The 21744-nt window shown below is 51.1% G+C and overlaps 3 protein-coding genes across 3 annotated transcripts; all 3 read right to left on the bottom strand.

The window, feature by feature from the left end:
* Nucleotides 1-6339: 6339 nt before the first annotated feature.
* On the bottom strand, nucleotides 6340-12928 carry LOC126087529 (mucin-3B-like). Its single transcript, XM_049905056.1, has 11 exons — nucleotides 11737-12928; nucleotides 11441-11629; nucleotides 10145-10260; nucleotides 9964-10022; nucleotides 9190-9335; nucleotides 8696-8761; nucleotides 8177-8339; nucleotides 7821-7991; nucleotides 7642-7733; nucleotides 7389-7441; nucleotides 6340-7206 (listed from the first exon to the last, which is right to left on the bottom strand). Exons 1-11 carry the CDS (start codon nucleotides 12926-12928, stop codon nucleotides 7171-7173), a joined length of 2283 nt encoding a protein of 760 aa, XP_049761013.1. The 3' UTR covers nucleotides 6340-7170.
* A 697-nt stretch (nucleotides 12929-13625) lies between these two features.
* Nucleotides 13626-18388, bottom strand: MUC3A (mucin 3A, cell surface associated). The gene is made up of 4 exons (XM_049905055.1): nucleotides 15892-18388; nucleotides 14641-14737; nucleotides 14062-14208; nucleotides 13626-13665 (listed from the first exon to the last, which is right to left on the bottom strand). Exons 1-4 carry the CDS (start codon nucleotides 18386-18388, stop codon nucleotides 13626-13628), a joined length of 2781 nt encoding a protein of 926 aa, XP_049761012.1.
* Nucleotides 18389-18593: 205 nt separating this feature from the next.
* Nucleotides 18594-21013, bottom strand: LOC126087527 (mucin-3A-like). Its single transcript, XM_049905054.1, has 2 exons — nucleotides 18972-21013; nucleotides 18594-18681 (listed from the first exon to the last, which is right to left on the bottom strand). Exons 1-2 carry the CDS (start codon nucleotides 20822-20824, stop codon nucleotides 18594-18596), a joined length of 1941 nt encoding a protein of 646 aa, XP_049761011.1. The 5' UTR covers nucleotides 20825-21013.
* Between the last annotated feature and the right edge of the window lie 731 nt (nucleotides 21014-21744).

Here is a 21744-nt window from a genome sequence, read left to right as displayed (position 1 = left end):
CTATAGAGAGAAAACTGGCTTTATCAGTTCTGGATATGTCTAAGGAGCCCTTGCCAGGCAAACATTTCTCACGGCGCCAGAGGAGTTCTTGGGGGAAAAGTACTAGAAGGCACCTCTGTGATAAGAAGCCTGAAGACCGCCACTGACCTACGAGGCTGTCCCTTCCTACCACCTTGTGGTGGAATAGATCAGCAGTGGTTAAGTGCTTGGCTGCTGCTAACCAAAAGGTTAGCGGTTTGAACCCATCAACCACTCTGTGGGAGAAAGATGTGGCAGTCTGCCTCCATAAAGATTACAGCATTTAAAACACTATGGGGCAATTCTACGCTGTCCTATAGGGTTGCTATGAGTCAGAATCAACTTGATGGCAAGAGGCTTGGGTGTACTGCTCCTTAACAGTCCCAAGTTCAAATGCCACTTCTCCCTGCAGCCTCCCCAGTCACCCCAGAAGGAAGTGGCCTCTGAGGCCTCCTTTGTCTTCCTCCAGCCCTTTGTCCCTCTCATAGCTCGGGCACCATTTTTTTGAATTGCGGTTCTTTCTGTACAGTTCTCATCTCATTAACTCTCCTATAAACTGGTTGATTCATTCTGCCTAATCAGAACCCAGCACCTGCCCAAGCTAAGTCAACCCTTGGGTGTTTGCTGAATGAGTAAGTTTACTACTCTGTGTATAAAAGAGCAGTTCCTTTTAATTGCTCTAAATTTACATCACACAAGTTTCAAAGGTTGCCTCTGTCTATTGTGGGCATGACTGTTCTCACCTTAACCACATTCTTCGTGATTTTATAGACGTTGAGCATTTCTCCCTTCCGCCTTCACCTTTCTACGCTAAAGAGCTCTCACCCCTTCTGCCCGAGGCAGGACCCTGCCCAGGACCTCTGTCATAAACTTCCCCATCCTGCCATTCCAAGGAGCTTTGCTCACCACCTCGACCTTACTGTGGACACTTTGGAACTTCATGTACCCAAATCAGGACACGGGTTCCAAACCTCACTTTGATGCCCCCAGCATTTTGAGCTTACAACCCTGCAGCACACAGAGAGTATAGAATTCTCAATTTTGTCCCTATATTCCTATTCTCTACCTGAGGCCCAGGTCTCAGGACAGCTCCACCTAGAAACTCTATTGTTGGAGTTGTTAGCTGCCATGGAGTCCACCCGACTCATGGAGACCCCATGCACAACAGAACGAAATACTGCCTAGGAAGAAAGGCCTAGTGATTTACTTCTGAAAGTCATCCAGTAAGAACCCTATGGATCACAATGGTCTGATCCAAAACCCCTCATGGGGATGCAGTAGGACCAGGCAGCGTTTCGTTGTTTATAGGGTCGCCTTGAGTCTGTGGCCCACCTGAGGGTGACTAACAACAACAATAACAATGTAAGATCTTTGAGGCCAGGAAACATGTTTTATAAATCTTGAAAACTGGCACAGTGATCAGCAGGCACATAGTAGATGTTTAATAAAGGTTTATGTGTTCTTTTATTGGTACCTACTAGTTACTAGGATTTCATTTTACTTGGATCCACAATCAACAGCCATGGAAGCAGCAGTCAAGAAATCAAAAGACGCATTGCATTGGGCAAATCTGCTGCAAAGGACCTCTTCAAAGTGTTGAAGAGCAAAGATATCACCCTGAGGACTAAGGTGCGCCTGGCCCAAGCCATGGTATTTTCAATTGCATCATATGCGTGTGAAAGCTGGACAATGAATAAGGAAGATCGAAAAAGAGTTGACGCCTTTGAATTGTGGTGCTGGTGAAGAATATTGAATGTACCATGGACTGTCAAAAGAATGAACAAATCTGTCTTAGAAGAAGTACAGCCAGAATGTTCCTTAGAAGCAAGGATGGCGAGACTGCGTCTTACATACTTTGGACATGTTGTCAGGAGGGATCAGTCCCTGGACAAGGACATCATGCTTGGCAGAGTACAGGGTCAGCAGGAAAGAGGAAGACCCTCAATGAGGTGGATTGACACAGTGGCTGCAACAAGGAGCTCAAGCATAACAACGACTGTAAGGATGGCGCAGGACCAGGCAGTGTTTCATTCTATTGTGCATAGGGTCGCTATGAGTCAGAACTGACTCGACAGCACCTAACAACAACAACAACAACAGTTACTAGGAACTGGATGACATGCTGGGAGACGGGGGCTAATAACCCTACCGTATGGGACAGAATGGGTGTTTTCTAATCTACAGCCCTATTTTCGTCCTAGTGAGGGGGCCTGGTCCCTAGGAGTCAGATATACAGGTGAGCTGTTACCTGCCTCACAACTGCTGACACCTCATCACCTCTGTCTCACCAGTCCCTTGCTCCACCAGCCTCATTTCTCTGAGATCACGAGTCTCCCTACCATTTGGGCCATGTTTCTCACCTCCCTACCCCCGCCCCAGCCCCCACGATGAACTGCATCCCCACCAAATCAAAAAATTCAAGAGACCAAGGGCCTGAGGGCGTTGAGGGCAGAGCCTGGGAGGGAACAGAAGACATAACTTTTAGAGGATAGAGAATCTGAGGACAGACTCTCTGGGGGAGGCGTTCGATAACCTGGAGAGAGATGCTGAATAAGAAAAGGGGAGACTGGATTTGGAGCAGGGTGGTCAGGAGGCAGGAGGGGTTTCCCAGCCTCTGCCTGGGCTGTCTGGCTCCAGAGATGCCGGCTGTTTCCTGCCCTCGGTGACCACCTCCCACCCCGGAGCAGGACCTAGGTTGGGCAGGGAGGAAAGGCAGGTGTGTAGGGGTGCACCTCTTGTGGCAGGAAGATAAGTGCACTGCTACAAGAGGTCATTGCAGGCCTGGCTGTCCTCTCAGGGGGATTGGAGGTGCTTGCTGCCTCCATGGGACTCTGAACTTGGCTCTGCTCCTGCCATCCCCAGACACCCCGTACTAACACGTTTTCCCACCGAACTTCACCCTCTGCCTGGCACACACTTCCTCACCTTCCAAGCAAACCTATGGATACCCTCCTTCCCCTGCACATTTGTGTGCACATTTTTCTACCTTCTCCCAATGCTTGCTTGTCCAAAACCTCACAGGGAATTGGAGTACCCAGAAAAAGGTCTAGATTGGAAAGTAAATAAAACTGCAGATGCCACTGAAATCTCTGACCTGACATGGAACTCTCCCTGGAGAACCCAGGATAATTGGGGGGAGGGGAGTTTAAGAGGGCTGAGGTCCTCCAATTTGGGGGAGCCCCCACAACCCAGTGTCAGATGAGTGACGTCCGGTCCCTGATGAGTGCTCATCCTCTCAGAGTCTCAATTTCTGCATATTTCCACCTTCTTACACAATCATCCTTGTGAGAATCAAATGAGCCACCCACTGAGAAATGGCACTGTAAACAACAGAGCTCCCAGTGCCTGAGGTTGGGGCCCTCTGGGCATATTCAGACCTTCCAGGTCCCTCAAATGGCCCAACTTCCTGGCCTTGGCCTTCCTGACTGCTCTCTTCACTTATACTGTTGTTGCTGTGTACAGTCATGTCCATTTCCACTCATAGTGACCGTATACAACAGCCCCATAGGGTTTCCTAGGCTGTAATCTTTACGGGTCAATTCTGGCTCATATCGACTCAACGGCAATGGGTAATCTTTACCAGAGCAGATCCCCGGGTCTTTTCTCCCAAGCAGCCAGGAGCAGCTGGTGAGTTCAAACTGCAGACCTTTCGGTTAGTAGCTGAGCACTTAACCATTGCGCCATCAGGGTTCCTTCACAATGTCTCTAAATCCACCCAAGTCATCACCTCCAGCCCTCGCCCCACTCTCCAGCAACCCCGGACAACCTATATCACTTCCCCAGCATGTCTGGGATGGGAAGGTCTGTCAGGGCATGGCAGGCAGAGTTGGGGCCTCAGTTCCCAACTTGGATCTCAGAACTTGCTGGGTGGGTTATCAGAGTCCCAGCCCATCCCCCCTGGCTACTCACCACCCTTCCCCTGCCCACCCCCTGGGTCCTTCAACTCAAGGTCTCCCTGTTTCTCCTGGAGCTTCACCTAGCGACCCCAACTCGCTTCATCCCAGCACCCATCTGCCCACTCCTTCCCTGCAGCCCATCCCTGCTCTAGGGAGTCAGAAAGCCTGCTCTGCCTCAGGGAGCCCACAGTGGCTTCCCACACAAAAGGCTATGGCCAGGTGCCACAAGAACCCCAAGGCCTGTGTCCACCCCTCAGCCCTTCACCCATTTATAACTAGGGGCTCTCCCAGGGTGCCTGCGCCTCTTCCAAGTCAAGGGGAAAGCATGTGGAAGCTCCATGACTCCCCTCTCCGCAGGGGAGCTGGCAGTCTATGCAATGCCTCCCTCCAAGAGGTAGAAAGACTGCCCTCTGGGCAGATGCAGCCCAACAGAGACCAGCTGTCCAGGTGAGGAAAAGGCCCCTCTTCCTGCTGGGAAACCAGGAGGGCAGAGGGGCTGGGATTTCAGCCCCCACAGACTCTCAGGCAGCCAGGCACCTTCATGCAGGCCATCCACCCCAAACCACAAGCTGTGCCTCTTCTGTACCTGCAGGTCCCCAGGACAACTCCATCAGCACCCCCAAAGGCAGGATGAAGTCACACATGGGTCCCAGCCATTTGGCAACCCCCTGCCCCAGAAAGGGAAGGAGAATGGGAGGAAGATAGGAGAAGGGAAGCCAGCCACCTGCTGCCCAGCCAGGGACCACCAGGGAGTAGGGGGTAGCAGGGCCTCACTCACCCTCTACAGCACTGATGGGTGCCCAGAGCAGGAGAGCCAGCAGCAGGGCACAGATGGCCAGCATCTCCTGGGGAGTGGGCCCTGATGGCAGTGTCTTCGCTTGTCAGGGGGGACTAAAAAGTGAGCGCTTCCCAGGAAGAAGTCAGCTTTTAAAAGGGGGAAGACAGCACCTGGCCCAGGATGGGGTGTGGTGATGGGGATAGCTGGGTGGTGCAGGGGTGACCAAAGACAGTTGGCCAAAGGGAAGCTGGTCGCTCCTCCTCCCCTCTCAGTGAAGGGTCTTTTCAACAAAGCCACAGTCCCATAGGTGGGGCAGGGCCAGAGGGAGGGACCGGAGATTGGAGATGTGAGAGTCAGAAGTTTGCTAAGAGACCAGGGTCACAAAATGCCAGGGAGAGGTTGACTATGGAGCTAGAAGTGTGGGAACCCTGGTAGGGGCAGCCAGCAGTAGGCAGAGCTAAGGACCCCAAGTGGTACCTCCAGCCCTGCCCCCAGGGGCCCTCCTTTCTTCAGCCTTCTTCCCCATTGCCCCCACTCAGGTACAACTTCCTAATCACCAGTCCTCTCCCCAAGGCCCTAGCCCCCTGTCCTGCTCCTGGGTGGGGCCCCCGTTCACACTTGAGGCTTTATGGTCTTGGTCTCCACCCCTGGCCAGAATCAGGGGGAGACGAGGCCACTGCAAGCCCCTTTCTGCCCAGGACATAGGTGCCAGGAGTGTTACCCAAACCTCCACCCAAAGAACCTCACTCTGTCAGCCAAGGGGTCAAATGATTTCAAACCATCCTCAACCCTGGTCAGGCCTGGCCTCCCACTGGATCAGAAATAAAAGGACCCAAGCCCCAGGCACAGGCAGGTGTGTGTGTGGGTGTGAACTTGGGACCCTGCTTTGGGAGGCTGAAGGTCTTTGGAGAGGCAGCTTCACCCATCCCTGCAACCAGCAGTTGACTCAGACAGACCAAGCCAGTGCCACCCCATCTCCCTGACCCAACTCTCAGGGCCCCATCCCTAAGATCCCATTGTTGAAGAAAGGCACAGGTGACAAATTCTATAGGAACCTCATCTGCTGCTGGCCGTACCCCCACCCACTGCCTAACAAAATGGAACCCCCATCTTTGTGTTCATTACCAGGACAGTCATGGACCTCTGAGGGCTTCTTAGACTCTTTCCTTCCCCAAGGGGAGAAATGGATGTGCCCTAGGCTCTCCTACATGGGCTCTCCCACCCCCACCCCCGACCAAGTAGAGACAGCCACAGGGGATGACACACAGCAAAAAGAATAACACACACCATTACTTTTACAATAAATGCTATATTGTTTGCAGCAGAAAATTGGAGACTCATTGACTTCCTGTCCCCAAACCAGATATTCCTGCCAAAGGAGGTTGAGGGCTCCTGGGCTCAGAGGTTACTGCAGGCATGGGGTGCCACCAGGGAGAGAAAAGGAGCAGGGAATTGGGGAGGGGCTGGGAAGGAGGAGGTAGGGCAATAAGGGAGGGGAGGGACCATGAGGGGAAGGAAGAAGGTGGGGCTGAGGACATTTCCCTACCTCGGGGCCCACTTTCCCTCATCCTTGGGGACCTTAGGAAACCCCCAACCCCACCCCCCACCTGGGATCAAGGGCAGTCAGCTACCTGAGAAGACCTTGGGAGTGAGAGGAGGGGATGAATGCCAAGAATGAGGGGATCAGAGCCTGGGGAGTGCCAGCTGGGGGATCCTAAGAAGCAGAGGGTCTCTGTCCTAGCTAGGGATAGGGGTGTGGGTGGAGGAGGGAGGAATTATGACTGGAGTACTGGGATGGGAGAAGGAAAGATTCAGAGCTGAGGGTACAAGGATGGAGAAAGGGGAAAATATGGAAACCGGAGGAGATGTGGGGCTGGGGCTGGGAGGAGAGATTTAAGGAATGGGTCAGGAGGGAGAGAAGGTTTGAGGAAAGGGAGCAAGGGGCGCAGCAAGGAGTTATGTGAGAAAGGACTAGGATGGGATGGGACTGCGGGCTGGCTAGAGGTGTGGAGTGAGCATCCTGCAGGAAGGATGCAAAGAGGAAAACAGGGACTAAAGCCTGACAGCAGGGGAAGGGCGCAGGACTGGGGCTCAGGAGGGACAATATGAGCAGAAGGACTGAGACAGGAGGCTGGATTGGGACAGAGAACCGACCGAGTCCATCTTCTGGTTCTTTCAGTAATGCATAAAGTATCAGGACAAGTGTGTTATATCCATTTTACAGGTGATGAAACCAAAGTTTGGAGAAATTAACTGACTTGCCCAAGGTCCTACAGTGGAAGAGCCTAGATGTGAATTGGGTCTCCAGATGGGTTTCAGCAAAGTTGGGAGGAGGGGGTCCAAAGGAAAGTCTAATTTTGCCCAAGGACCCCAGAAGCCCAAGCTGCACAAGTCCTTGGGTCATCTCTGGAGATGGGCAAGGTGCAGATGGTTCCCTCTTGCTGTCCTGGGGCAGGGTGGAGCCCTGGTGAAAAGGGCTCATGCAGAGGTGAAGGCCACCTCAGGCCTCTGGATCTGCACCTGCCAGAGAGCAGATGTGAAAGGGGAGTGACAGTAAGTGGACAACCCTGCTTGGGCTGGATGGGAGGTCACTGCCTCTGGGTCCTAACCCAGCCCCTGCCCCCGGGTGGAGGTGGCGGGGGAGAGAATCTGGAACTGGGGGAGTTCCTTAGCATCCTCCCTTTTGCCCCCCTCACGTTCACATTGGTGTCCACGTTCTCCAACGCCAACTGGAAGTTTTCTTCCTTGACTAGAAAGGAATGGAGGGGAAGGGGTAGGAAAAGTGAGGAGGTCAGGTCTCAAAAGGCTCCTGTGCCTCTCGGCTGCCCTGCGGGGATCGCTTGCGCAGGAGGAGCGCTGAAGCGCCAACAGAAACTCCCTCCCACTGGGTAGGTGCCCGTCCTGGGCTCGGAAGCCCACAGACTCCTGCTCCCCAGGAGGCAGGCTCACCTATTCTGTCGTCCTCGAAGCCCAAATTTGAAAAAGTGCCTCTAGTGTTCTCATCCCAGATCTCTGCCCACTTCCTGTCCTCGGTCCAGGACCTGGGTCGGAGCCCCGCGAGGTCAGGTCAGGACAGCCATTCCGGGACTCCCGCGCCGCCCTCCCCTCCAGGTCCCCAGCGCTCTCACCCGCTACGGGAGCCGCCCCTGCTCCGGGAGCGCGCAACGAAGACGCCCAGCGCGAGCAGCAGCAGCAGCAGCAGCGCCGCGGCGCCCGCCAGGCCCCCGACCAGCGCCCTCCAGTGGATAGCCACCTCGCAGCGCGGGCCTGAGAACCAGTGCGTGTCCGAGGAGAAGCAGCTGGAGGGTGGGGGTAACAGACGGTTACCACCACCCAGGTCCAGGTCCAGTCGCGCTGGGCCCCCGGCGGTGCAGGTGGGTGGGCCGATTCCACTCTAAGGCGACCCGGCAGATGGGGCTGGGTGGGCGGGGCCTCGGGGCGGGGCTATGGGTGGGCGGGGCTCCGCGTGTGGACCCAGCCTCACCGGCACGCGGGACCGCTCTTCTCCAGAAAGCACTGGCCCTGGTGACAGTCGATGGCGCCTTCCACACCCGACGTGCACTTGGTGACGCAGCGGAGCCGGTTCCCCTCAACCAAGGGGAAGTAGAAATCCTCGTAGTCCTTGGCAGCGGCGCGGCGGCAGATGGCTGGGGGTTTGGGTAGGGGGTTGCTGAGAGGCAGGGACCCTACCTCATCTACTCAGGGCCTGCTTATAAAAAATACTGACTCTGAAAATGGATGGGGAGGACTACATTTCCGAGGGTGGGGTTTTGTGGGGTAGACGCTGGGATTAGGTTAGGGGAGGCAGGCCCAGGCCCTCAGTCTCTCCTCACCTTCCCTGCTCAGTTGAAAGCTTCTAACAAAGGCCAGAGGCAGCCCCGGGCCACATCACTGCCTTTCAACAGGGTCTCTGCTGCCTTCCCAGGGAATCTCAACGGGCAGATGTCCCTGGTGGGAGGTGCCCTGGCCTGCTGGGCTACTCAGCACTTTGCTGCACACTCACCTTCTGGAGTCAGATCCGTCCTGCTGTTGTTGTTCACCTTGATGGAGTCAGGCTTAAAACACAGAGCTGGGAAGACAGGAGTACAGGCACAGACAGAATGGAGGGGAGAGAAAGGGGTGAGGCCAGGGATGCAAAGTAGGCTCAGGGGTGGCGGCAGAGAGGGCTCTGTCTGAATGGGCGACATGAAGTTACCACGGGGGACAACTCCTTTTCCCTCCCTCAGCTTCTTGGAATAATCAGGGGTTGCTAGCCACCGTGGAAACAGGGAGCATAACTGCCAGGGGGGCTCTTCCCCAGTACCCAGAATCTGGTGAGCCCATCCTCACCCCCACCCTTGACCCAGCTGGGTGTGGACCTGTGGCTCTTCTCTCCACCTGCTTGAGGTACCACAGGGCTGCCACCTGAGCCCAGAATGCCCCCTGCCTGAGCTGGAGCAGGCTGGGTAGTGGCTCTGAGCCCAGCGCCCTCCACCAGCCCCAGGCCCTTCCACTCACTGTCTTCCCCACAGCTGGCCCCCTCCTGGCTGGCATTCTGGAGCTCCTCCTTCAGGGCCATCTTCACCTTCTCATACTCACTCTCCAGCTGGAGGCTGAAGGGCAACTCCAACAGGACCAGATAGTCCACCACGATGCTGCCATTTCTGAGGGCATTGGTGGGAGGGAGTCTTAGAGAGTGCAGAGACTTGGGGCAGATAGATCCTTGGAGGGGCAATTCCAGGAAACCAGAAGTGCAAAGAAGGGACATGGAGGGGCAGAGACAATGAGTTGGAATGCCACAGGCATCCTTTTCAGGAGAGGCTGGCAGCACCCTAGACTTTGTCAGCCTAGGAAGACCAGAAGAATGATTCACATTCTCTTTCTATTGCAGAAAGCCATCACCAAATCAGACCCTCCCAGGTTCTCTGCCCCTCTCCTGCTGACTCACTCAGCAGACCAGGTGCCAGCCAGACAGGGGCCAAGTCAACAGTCTGGGCACCAGGGCTCCCACCAACCCTCATGCACACTTTAATCTCTCTGCATGTGCCCATGCAATTTCCCACCATCCAACATGCTTGAACGGGGGGTGGCAACCGTCTTTAGAAATGGCCCCAGGAAATTACCACAAAGATCCCGCATGGTCTGATTCCCTTTTGATTCTCTCCATCCCTCTATTTATGAAATCTAATGACTCCAAAACCAGGGGGTGGATTCTCTGGCCTTTTCTTCCAGCCTCTTCCCACATCCCCGATGCCATCACACCTCCGACACATCCCTAGAAGGGTCTCCTACCTTAGGGCCAGGATCTCCACACTCCGGAACTCCTGCACATTTTGGTAAACGATCTTCATCTGAAATACCAAGGAAACCCAGGCTCGTATCTAAACATCTAGACCTGAGGGCATCCAGGGTCCCAAGCTCAGCTCCAGGGAAAGACCTAAGCCTTAAGTTCAGCTCCAACCTCCCACCTCACCTGATTCTGGAAGGCAGTGCTGAATTCCCTGTAGGCCTGGGAAGTGTTGTCATTGAGGTCGGTGGAGAACTCCTGGTCCACAGACACCTCCATGCCCACTGCAGCATCCACAGTGTCTGCACACAGCATGTCCTGCTCTGGTCACTTCACTGTTCCTGTCTGAGTTCACCCCCACCCAGAGGCACCTCCCTCTGCCCTCTGCATGTTCCCTGAGGACGGACTAAACAGTAGGAAGGGAACAGGTAGAAATTCTGGGATGCATCATACTGAGACGAGGGAGTGAATGGAAGTCAGGATGCTTCCTGGTCGGCAGAATGATGGCCACAAAGATGCCTATGTCCTAATCCCTGGGATCTGAGAATGTGTTATATTATATAACAAGGGGAAATCACAGTTCCAGGTGGACTTTAGGCTGCTAGTCAGCTGACCTTAATATTGGAAAATTATCCTGGATTATCTAGATGGGCCCAATGTAATCACAAGGGTCCTTAAAAGTGGAAGAAGACAGACAGACAAGATCAGAGCCAGTCATAGGATGATGTGACTATGGAAAAAAGGCACAGAGAGATGCAGCGATGCAGGCTTTGAAGACTGAGAAAAGAGAGCTTTGAGACAAGGAATGCAGGCAGCCTCTAGAAGCTGGAAAGGGAAAGAAAGTAGATTCTTCCCTAACCCATTGCTGTCAGAGCAATTCCAATTCATGGTCACTATACCTGTTATACAGTAGAATGGCTCCAGAGGGTTTTCTTGGCTGTAATTTTTATGGAAGCAAATCACTAGTCCTTTCTTTCATGGTACCACTGGGTAGGTTCGAACTGCCAACCTTTAGGTTAGCAGCTGATCAAAAACCAGTAGTAATATTCAGGGACCAATCCTCTCCTGGAGCGTCCAGAGGAAATGCAGCCCTGCCAAGAACCTAATTTATCCCAGTGAGACCCACGTTGGACTCCTAACCTATAAAACTGTAAGAGCATAGATTTGTGTGGTTTAGGCTGCTAAGTTTGTGGTAGTTTGTTACAGCAAAAACTGGAAACTAATGCATCCCCAAGCAGGCCAGACCAGAAGGATATCCCAGGAAGGACTGTGGTCCCAGCCACCTCCTAGAGGTGAACATAGAGAAGAGGCATGTTATGGAGTACAGAGGAGATAGGAGAGAAGGCACAGAGGGACTTGGGTTGGGATGGAGAGATTGAACAAAACGGTATGCATGCGTGAAGGCCAGCTGCAGGCTGGGCCCAAGGAGAGTTAGTGGGGCACCTGGGAAAGGGTGCAGAGGGCAAGGCTCTAGCAACTCACCCAGTTCCAACTCTTCAACAGGGAACTCGCAAAGGGGGCCATAAAAGGTGTTGGTGCACAGGCACTTGAGGCCATCCCATTTGCCCCCATTCTGGCACTTGTTGTCCAAGACGTCACAGCGCTCACCAGAGAATCCCGAGAGGCAGAGGCACTGACCTTGGTCCCAGGTCCCACCATTGTCACAAGAGCCTGGGCAGCACAGAAAAAAAGGGAAGTTCGAGGTAGCATCTGACCTTGATGGCACAGGAATTTAGCAGGGGAAGGTGGGGGGAGTACAGAAAGGAAGAAAGTCCAACCTGGGGTGGTGGTCATCCTTGACCGTGTAGTCATCTGAGTAGTGGTCGAAGTAGGTGATGTACGGGTGGTGGGAGGCAGGGTGGTGGCCACTGATGTTTCTGAAGTCTCCTTGATGGGCGGGGTGGTTGCAGAGTTGGTGCTCATCCAGGTCTTACTGGTGGGCCTTTGTGTGCTCAACAAATTGGAGGTAATGGGTGTGGTCATTGTGAGGATAGAATTAGGAGGCCGGCTAGTGGGGTAAGGCATTGAAGTAGAAGCATCCACATGTGTAGGAAGGAGAGTTCTCGGACTGGCTGAACTAGGAGAGGTGGCCATCTCCATAGTGGGGCAGAATGTTGATAATGGAATGGTGGCACTAGAAGGTATATTGGAATTCATTTCAGTGCATGGAGTAGTGGATGATGAAGAGACTGTGGTAATTGATATAAATTCTGGACATGGTGTTGTAGAAGTAATAATAGAAAAGGGGGTTGTTTCAGTAAGAGTACTTGTGAGAGAAGAGGTTGCTGAAGATGTTCTTGTAGTTAGAAACGAAGAGAGAGTAGGAAAAGTGGTGACAGCAGAAGAAATTGTGTTTTCTGTACTTGAGATATGTGGCGAGGAAAGAAAAGAGCTAGTGGTGGCAGTAAGCACTGTAACTGCGTTGGGAGGAGATAGAGAAGAGGACATTGCTTCTGTGGATGTTGAAGCAGGAGTGATGTTGGTAAAAGATGTAGTTACTTCATTTGTGGAAGTAATCCCTACAGTCACACCTTCTGTAGGAGACGCACTTGAGGATGTGGGAGAAGTACCCAATATGGGAATTGAGACAGATGTTTTAAGAGTAGAAAGGGATGTGCTTGGAAAACTAGATGATGAAAACATGGAACTGAAGTCACTCAATGTACTGGTGGTAGGACTGGCAGGGGTGGTGAAAGCTGTCTTTCCAAGGGTATAGGTGGTAGGGATAGAAGATTTTACAGTCCTCGTACTAAATGTAGACAGTGTCGAAGCTGAGACGGCAGAGGTAATGGGAATGGATGTAGTGAGGGGAAGTGTAGGAGTGTTTTCTGTACTTGGGGGTGAAGCGATCATCGTGGGCTTTGTGGAAGATGATGTGATAAAACTGAATGTTGTGTCTGTGTTTGGGTGAGTGGAGGAAGACGGAAGGATATTTGTAGGAGCATTGGATGTCCTGCTAACAGTGTGCATTGAGGTGATGCCTCTCGTACTAAGTGTACCAGCGGTAACGGTTGATGATGTTTTTGTAGTCATGCCAGTACTAACAGATGATGGAGGTATATTAGTTGATGTCCCCTCAGTAACAGGGGTAACTGCAGGCGAGATGATTGCCAAAGTGGATGTGCTGTCCGTGGAGAGGGTGTGTGTGGAAGTGACAGCTGATGTCCTGTGTGTGGTTGTCAGAGTGGGTGTCATTGCAGAGTCTGTGGTAGCGGACCTGGGTGTTTCTGTAGTTGGGAAAGTTGGAGGAGTGGGTGAGATGAATGTAGTAGCCTTTGATATGTCTTTGGTAGGGATCGCAGATGTGATTTCAGTTGTGGGATTGGTGACAGTGCTACTTGGATTATTAAAGTCTGTTGTCCCAGATGCAGGTATAGATATGGCTTCAGCGGTAAGGAGCATGGTAGTCATGGAAGGCGTCAGGGTAGTGTTTGTAGTCTCACTGCTGACTGTTTCTGTACTTGGGAAGAATGAAGAAGATGAAAGCATTTGTGTGGGTGAAGTTCCTGTATCAGTGGTCATGGTAGCAGGGGTGGTGGTCGTGGAAGAATGAGCTGTCTTCTTGGAAGTGACTGATGAAGTGACTGGGGAAGTGGAGGTAAATTCCGTAGTCTCTGTAGAGGTGTCCGTGGTAGGAGTAAGTGCAGATGTCCATATGGATGTTGCATCAGATGTTGCAGCGGTCACCTCGCTTGTTTCTATTGTGGCTGCAGTGGATGAAGGTGGTAGAGGAGTTGTGGATGTTGCCAGTGTGTTAGTGGAGGTGATGGGTGAGAAGGTGGATTCAGCTGTTGTGTGCAGTGTTTGTCTGATGGTTGGGGATGCGTAGACACTATCCTTGGGAGTTGTCCTTGTAATGCTGGTAAATGCTGAAGTGGAGATGACAGAGGTAACAGGAATGGTCATAGTGCCGGGAAGTGTAGGGGTGCTTTCGGTACTTGGAGGCAAAGTGATCACAGTGGGCCTTGTGGAAGACAATGTGGTAACACTCAATGCCGTTTCCGTGTTTTGGTGAGTGGAGGAAGATGGAATGAAATTTGTGGGGGTCCCTGATGTACTGCTAACAGTGTGCATTGAGGTGCTGGCTGTCGTACTAAATGTACCTGTGGTAACGGCGAGTGAGAATGTGACTGTAGTAGGTGTTGCTGTAGTCATGCCTGTCCAAAGAGATGATGAAGGTATATTCGTTGACGTGCCCTCGGTACCAGAGGTAGTTGCAGATGAGTTGATAGTCGATGTGGATGTCCTGTCTGTGGCGAGGTTGCGTGTGTAAGTGACACCTGATGTCCTCTGCGTGTTTGTCAGAGTGGGTGTTGTTACAGAGTCTGTGGTAGTGGACCTCGCTGTTTGTGTAGCTGGGAAAGTTGGAGATGTGGGTATGATGAATGTAGTAGCTATTGATATATCAGTGGTAGTGATCGCAGATGTGCTTTCAGTCGTGGAAGTGGTGAGAGTACTACTTGGAGAATTGGAGCCTGTGGGCTCAAATTTAGGAGTAGATATGGCATCAGTGGTAAGGAGTGTGGTAGTCATGGAGGATGTCAGGGTAGTGTTTGTAGTCTCACTGCTGACTGCTTCTGTACTAGAGACAGGTGAAGAAGACGAAAGCATGTGTGTGCGTGATGTTACTGTATCAGTGGTCATGGCAGCAGGGGTGGTGGTCATGGAAGAATGGACTGTACTTGTGGGAGTGACTGATGAAGTGGCCGGGGAGGTAGAGGTAAATTCCGTAGTGAGAGTGTCTGTAGAGATGTCCGTGGTAGGAGTAAGTGTAGATGTCTGCACGGATATTGCATTAGATGTTGCAACAGTCAACTTGTTTATTTCTGTTGTGGCTGCAGTGGATGAAGGTGGTAATGGAGTTGTGGATGTCGTGAATGTATTGGTAGAAGTTGGTAACAAGGTGGTTTCAGCTGTAGTGCCCACTGTTTGTGTGCTGGTTGGAGATGTATAAACACTCTCTGTGGGAGTTGTCCATGTACTGCTGGTAAATGTCGAAGTGGAGATGTCAGCGGTAACAGGAATAGTCCTAGTGACAGGAAGTGTAGCGGTGCTTTCAGTAATTGGAGGTGAAGTGATCACAGTGGGCCTTGTGGAAGACGATGTGGTAACACCGAATGTTGTTTCCGTGTTTTGGTGAGTGGAGGAAGGTGGAATGATAGTTGTGGAGGTTCCTGATGCACTGCTGACAGTGTGCGCTGAGGTGCGGGCTGTCATATTAAATGTACCTGTGGTAACCATAGGTGAGAGGGTGATTGTAGTAGGTGTTGCTGTAGCCGTGCTGGTAGTAAGATATGATGAAGGTGTATTAGTTGATGTCTCTTCGGTAGCAGAGGTAGTTGCAGAGGAGCTGATTGCCGATGTGGATGTGCTCTCTGTGGACAGGGTGTGTGTGAAAGTGGCACCTGATGTCCTGTGTGTGGTTGTCAGAGTGGGTGTTGTTACAGAGTCTGTGGTGGTGGACCTGGCTGTTTGTGTAGTTGGAAAAGTTGTAGAAGTGGGTGTGATGAAGGTTGTAGTTGCATCAGTGGTAATGATCACAGATGTGATTTCAGTTGTGGGATTGGAGACAGTACTACTTGGAGTATTAGAGCCTGTCGTCTCAGATGTAGGTATAGATATGGCATCAGTGGTAAGGAGTTTAGTAGTCATAGAGGGCGTCAGGGTAGTGTTTGTAGTCTCACTGCTGACTGTTTCAGTACTTGGGACAGGTGAAGAAGACAAAAGCGTGTGTGTGGGTAATGTTACTATGTTGGTGGCCATAGGAGCAGGGGTGGTGGTCGTGGAAGAATGAACTGTACTCATGGGAGTGACTGGTGAAGTCGCCGGGGAAGTAGAGGTGAATTCCGTAGTGTCTGTAGAGGTGTCCGTGGTAAGAGCAAATGTAGACGTATGCACGGATGTTGCATTAGACATTGCAGCAGTCACCTCACTTGTTTCTGTTGTGGCTGCAGTGGACGAAGGTGGTAGAGGAGTTGTGGATATGGTGAATGTATTGGTGGAAGTAGGTGTGGAAGTGGTTTCAGTGGTAGTGCCCACTGTTTGTGTGCTGGTTAGAGACTTGTAGACACTCTCTGTGGGAGTTGTCCACGTACTGCTTGGAAACGTTGAAGTGGAGGCAGCAGACGTAGTAGGAATCGTTGTAGTGACGGGACGTGTAAAGGTGCTTTCAGTACTTGCAGGCAAAGTGGTCATCGTGGGCATTAAGGAAGACGATGTGGTAAAACTGAATGTTGTTTCTGTGTTTTGGTGAGTGGAGGAAGATGCAATGATATTTGTGGGGGTTCCTGATGTAGTCCTAACAGTGTCTGTTGCAGTGATGGCTGTCATACTAAATGTATCTGTGGTAACCGTGGGTGAGAGGGTGACTGTAGTAGGTGTTGCTGTAGTCATGCCAGTACTAAGAGATGATGGAGGTATATTTGTTGATGTGCCCTCGGTACCAGAGGTGGTGGCAGATGAGTTGATAGTCAGTGTGGATGTCCTGTCTGTGGAGAGGGTGTGTGTGTAAGTGACACCTGATGTCCTGTGCGTGTTCGTCAGAGTGGGTGTTGTTACAGAGTCTGTGGTAGTGGACCTGGCTGTTTGTGTAGTTGGGAAAGTTGGAGATGTGGTTATGATGAATGTAGTAGCTGTTGATACATCAGTGGTGGTGATCTCAGATGTGCTTTCAGTTGTGGGAGTGGTGACAGTACTACTTGGAGAGTTAGAGCCTGTGGTCTCAGATTTAGGAGTAGATATGGCATCAGTGGTAAGGAGTGTGGTAGTCATGGAGGACGTCGGGGCAGTGTTTGTAGTCTCACTGCTGACTGCTTCTGTACTTAAGACCAGTGAAGAAGACGAAAGCATGTGTGTGGGTGATGTTACTGTATCGGTGGTCATGGCAGCAGGGGTGGTAGGTGTGGAAGAATGGACTGTACTTGTGGGAGTGACTGATGAAGTGGCCAGGGAAGTAGAGGTAAATTCCATAATGAGAGTGTCTATAGAGGTGTCCGTGGTAGGAGTAAGTGTAGATGTCTGCACGGATATTGAATTAGATGTTGTGGCGGTCAACTTGCTTATTTCTGTTGTGGCTGCAGTGGATGAAGGTGGTAATGGAGTTGTGGATGTTGTGAATGTACTGGTAGAAGTTGGTAACAAGGTGGTTTCAGCTGTAGTGCCCACTGTTTGTGTGCTGGTTGGAGATGTGTAGACACTCTCTGTGGGAGTTGTCCATGTACTGCTGGTAAATGTCGAAGTGGAGATGTCAGCGGTAACAGGAATAGTCCTAGTGACAGGAAGTGTAGCGGTGCTTTCAGTAATTGGAGGTGAAGTGATCACAGTGGGCCTTGTGGAAGACGATGTGGTAACACTGAATGTTGTTTCCGTGTTTTGGTGAGTGGAGGAAGGTGGAATGATAGTTGTGGAGGTTCCTGATGCACTGCTGACAGTGTGCGTTGAGGTGCTGGCTGTCGTATTAAATGTACCTGTGGTAACCATAGGTGAGAGCGTGATTGTAGTAGGTGTTGCTGTAGTCGTGCTGGTAGTAAGAGATGATGGTGTATTAGTTGATGTCTCTTCAGTACCAGAGGTAGTTGCAGAGGAGCTGATTGTTGATGTGGCTGTGCTCTCTGTGGACAGGGTGTGTGTGAAAGTGGCACCTGATGTCCTGTGTGTGGTTGTCAGAGTGGGTGTTGTTACAGAGTCTGTGGTAGTGAACCTGGCTGTTTGTGTAGTTGGAAAAGTTGTAGAAGTGGGTGTGAAGAAGGTTGTAGTTGCATCAGTGGTAATGATCTCAGATGTGATTTCAGCTGTGGGATTGGAGACAGTACTACTTGGAGTATTAGAGCCTGTCGTCTCAGATGTAGGTATAGATATGGCATCAGTGGTAAGGAGTTTAGTAGTCATAGAGGGCGTCAGGGTAGTGTTTGTAGTCTCACTGCTGACTGTTTCAGTACTTGGGACAGGTGAAGAAGACAAAAGCGTGTGTGTGGGTAATGTTACCATGTTGGTGGCCATAGGAGCAGGGGTGGTGGTCGTGGAAGAATAAACTGTACTCATGGGAGTGACTGGTGAAGTCGCTGGGGAAGTAGAGGTAAATTCCGTAGTGTCTGTAGAGGTGTCTGTGGTAGGAGCAAATGTAGACGTCTGCACGGATGTTGCATTAGACATTGCAGCGGTCACCTCGCTTGTTTCTGTTGTGGCTGCAGTGGACGAAGGTGGTAGAGGAGTTGAGGATATGGTGAATGTATTTGTGGAAGTGGGTGTGGAAGTGGTTTCAGTGGTAGTGCCCACTGTTTGTGTGCTGCTTGGAGACTTGTAGACACTCTCTGTGGGAGTTGTCCACGTACTGCTTGGAAACGTTGAAGTGGAGGCAGCAGACGTATTGGGAATGGTCGTAGTGATGGGACGTGTAGAGGTGCTTTCAGTACTTGCAGGCAAAGTGGTCATCGTGGGCATTAAGGAAGACGATGTGGTAAAACTGAATGTTGTTTCTGTGTTTTGGTGAGTGGAGGAAGATGCAATGATATTTGTGGGGGTTCCTGATGTAGTCCTAACAGTGTCTGTTGCAGTGATGGCTGTCATACTAAATGTATCTGTGGTAACCGTGGGTGAGAGGGTGACTGTAGTAGGTGTTGCTGTAGTCATGCCAGTACTAAGAGATGATGGAGGTATATTTGTTGATGTGCCCTCGGTACCAGAGGTGGTGGCAGATGAGTTGACAGTCAATGTGGATGTCCTGTCTGTGGAGAGGGTGCGTGTGTAAGTGACACCTGATGTCCTGTGCGTGTTCGTCAGAGTGGGTGTTGTTACAGAGTCTGTGGTAGTGGAACTGGCTGTTTGTGTAGCTGGGAAAGTTGGAGACGTGGGTGTGATGAATGTAGTAGCTGTTGATACATCAGTGGTAGTGATCGCAGATGTGCTTTCAGTTGTGGGAGTGGTGACAGTACTACTTGGAGAGTTAGAGCCTGTGGTCTCAGATTTAGGAGTAGATATGGCATCAGTGGTAAGGAGTGTGGTAGTCATGGAGGACGTCGGGGCAGTGTTTGTAGTCTCACTGCTGACTGCTTCTGTACTTAAGACCAGTGAAGAAGACGAAAGCATGTGTGTGGGTGATGTTACTGTATCGGTGGTCATGGCAGCAGGGGTGGTAGGTGTGGAAGAATGGATTGTACTTGTGGGAGTGACTGATGAAGTGGCCAGGGAAGTAGAGGTAAATTCCGTAATGAGAGTGTCTATAGAGGTGTCCGTGGTAGGAGTAAGTGTAGATGTCTGCACAGATATTGAATTAGATGTTGTGACGGTCAACTTGTTCATTTCTGTTGTGGCTGCAGTGGATGAAGGTGGTAATGGAGTTGTGGATGTTGTGAATGTATTGGTAGAAGTTGGTAACAAGGTGGTTTCAGCTGTAGTGCCCACTGTTTGTGTGCTGGTTGGAGATGTGTAGACACTCTCTGTGGGAGTTGTCCATGTACTGCTGGTAAATGTCGAAGTGGAGATGTCAGCGGTAACAGGAATAGTCCTAGTGACAGGAAGTGTAGGGGTGCTTTCAGTAATTGGAAGTGAAGTGATCACAGTGGGCCTTGTGGAAGACGATGTGGTAACACCGAATGTTGTTTCCGTGTTTTGGTGAGTGGAGGAAGGTGGAATGATAGTTGTGGAGGTTCCTGATGCACTGCTGACAGTGTGCGCTGAGGTGCTGGCTGTCGTATTAAATGTACCTGTGGTAACCATAGGTGAGAGGGTGATTGTAGTAGGTGTTGCTGTAGTCGTGCTGGTAGTAAGATATGATGAAGGTGTATTCGTTGATGTCTCTTCGGTACCAGAGGTAGTTGCAGAGGAGCTGATTGCCAATGTGGATGTGCTCTCTGTGGACAGGGTGTGTGTGAAAGTGGCACCTGATGTCCTGTGTGTGGTTGTCAGAGTGGGTGTTGTTACAGAGTCTGTGGTGGTGGACCTGGCTGTTTGTGTAGTTGGAAAAGTTGTAGAAGTGGGTGTGATGAAGGTTGTAGTTGCATCAGTGGTAATGATCACAGATGTGATTTCAGTTGTGGGATTGGAGACAGTACTACTTGGAGTATTAGAGCCTGTCGTCTCAGATGTAGGTATAGATATGGCATCAGTGGTAAGGAGTTTAGTAGTCATAGAGGGCGTCAGGGTAGTGTTTGTAGTCTCACTGCTGACTGTTTCAGTACTTGGGACAGGTGAAGAAGACAAAAGCGTGTGTGTGGGTAATGTTACTATGTTGGTGGCCATAGGAGCAGGGGTGGTGGTCGTGGAAGAATGAACTGTACTCATGGGAGTGACTGGTGAAGTCGCCGGGGAAGTAGAGGTGAATTCCGTAGTGTCTGTAGAGGTGTCCGTGGTAAGAGCAAATGTAGACGTATGCACGGATGTTGCATTAGACATTGCAGCAGTCACCTCACTTGTTTCTGTTGTGGCTGCAGTGGACGAAGGTGGTAGAGGAGTTGTGGATATGGTGAATGTATTGGTGGAAGTAGGTGTGGAAGTGGTTTCAGTGGTAGTGCCCACTGTTTGTGTGCTGGTTAGAGACTTGTAGACACTCTCTGTGGGAGTTGTCCACGTACTGCTTGGAAACGTTGAAGTGGAGGCAGCAGACGTAGTAGGAATCGTTGTAGTGACGGGACGTGTAAAGGTGCTTTCAGTACTTGCAGGCAAAGTGGTCATCGTGGGCATTAAGGAAGACGATGTGGTAAAACTGAATGTTGTTTCTGTGTTTTGGTGAGTGGAGGAAGATGCAATGATATTTGTGGGGGTTCCTGATGTAGTCCTAACAGTGTCTGTTGCAGTGATGGCTGTCATACTAAATGTATCTGTGGTAACCGTGGGTGAGAGGGTGACTGTAGTAGGTGTTGCTGTAGTCATGCCAGTACTAAGAGATGATGGAGGTATATTTGTTGATGTGCCCTCGGTACCAGAGGTGGTGGCAGATGAGTTGATAGTCAGTGTGGATGTCCTGTCTGTGGAGAGGGTGTGTGTGTAAGTGACACCTGATGTCCTGTGCGTGTTCGTCAGAGTGGGTGTTGTTACAGAGTCTGTGGTAGTGGACCTGGCTGTTTGTGTAGTTGGGAAAGTTGGAGATGTGGTTATGATGAATGTAGTAGCTGTTGATACATCAGTGGTGGTGATCTCAGATGTGCTTTCAGTTGTGGGAGTGGTGACAGTACTACTTGGAGAGTTAGAGCCTGTGGTCTCAGATTTAGGAGTAGATATGGCATCAGTGGTAAGGAGTGTGGTAGTCATGGAGGACGTCGGGGCAGTGTTTGTAGTCTCACTGCTGACTGCTTCTGTACTTAAGACCAGTGAAGAAGACGAAAGCATGTGTGTGGGTGATGTTACTGTATCGGTGGTCATGGCAGCAGGGGTGGTAGGTGTGGAAGAATGGACTGTACTTGTGGGAGTGACTGATGAAGTGGCCAGGGAAGTAGAGGTAAATTCCATAATGAGAGTGTCTATAGAGGTGTCCGTGGTAGGAGTAAGTGTAGATGTCTGCACGGATATTGAATTAGATGTTGTGGCGGTCAACTTGCTTATTTCTGTTGTGGCTGCAGTGGATGAAGGTGGTAATGGAGTTGTGGATGTTGTGAATGTACTGGTAGAAGTTGGTAACAAGGTGGTTTCAGCTGTAGTGCCCACTGTTTGTGTGCTGGTTGGAGATGTGTAGACACTCTCTGTGGGAGTTGTCCATGTACTGCTGGTAAATGTCGAAGTGGAGATGTCAGCGGTAACAGGAATAGTCCTAGTGACAGGAAGTGTAGCGGTGCTTTCAGTAATTGGAGGTGAAG

Source organism: Elephas maximus, chromosome 12 (genome assembly GCF_024166365.1).
Source record: "Elephas maximus indicus isolate mEleMax1 chromosome 12, mEleMax1 primary haplotype, whole genome shotgun sequence".
NCBI classification, from domain to species: domain Eukaryota; kingdom Metazoa; phylum Chordata; class Mammalia; order Proboscidea; family Elephantidae; genus Elephas; species Elephas maximus.
The sequence above is the reverse complement of the archived record's forward strand: the minus strand, read 5'-3'. Positions and strand labels throughout refer to the sequence as shown.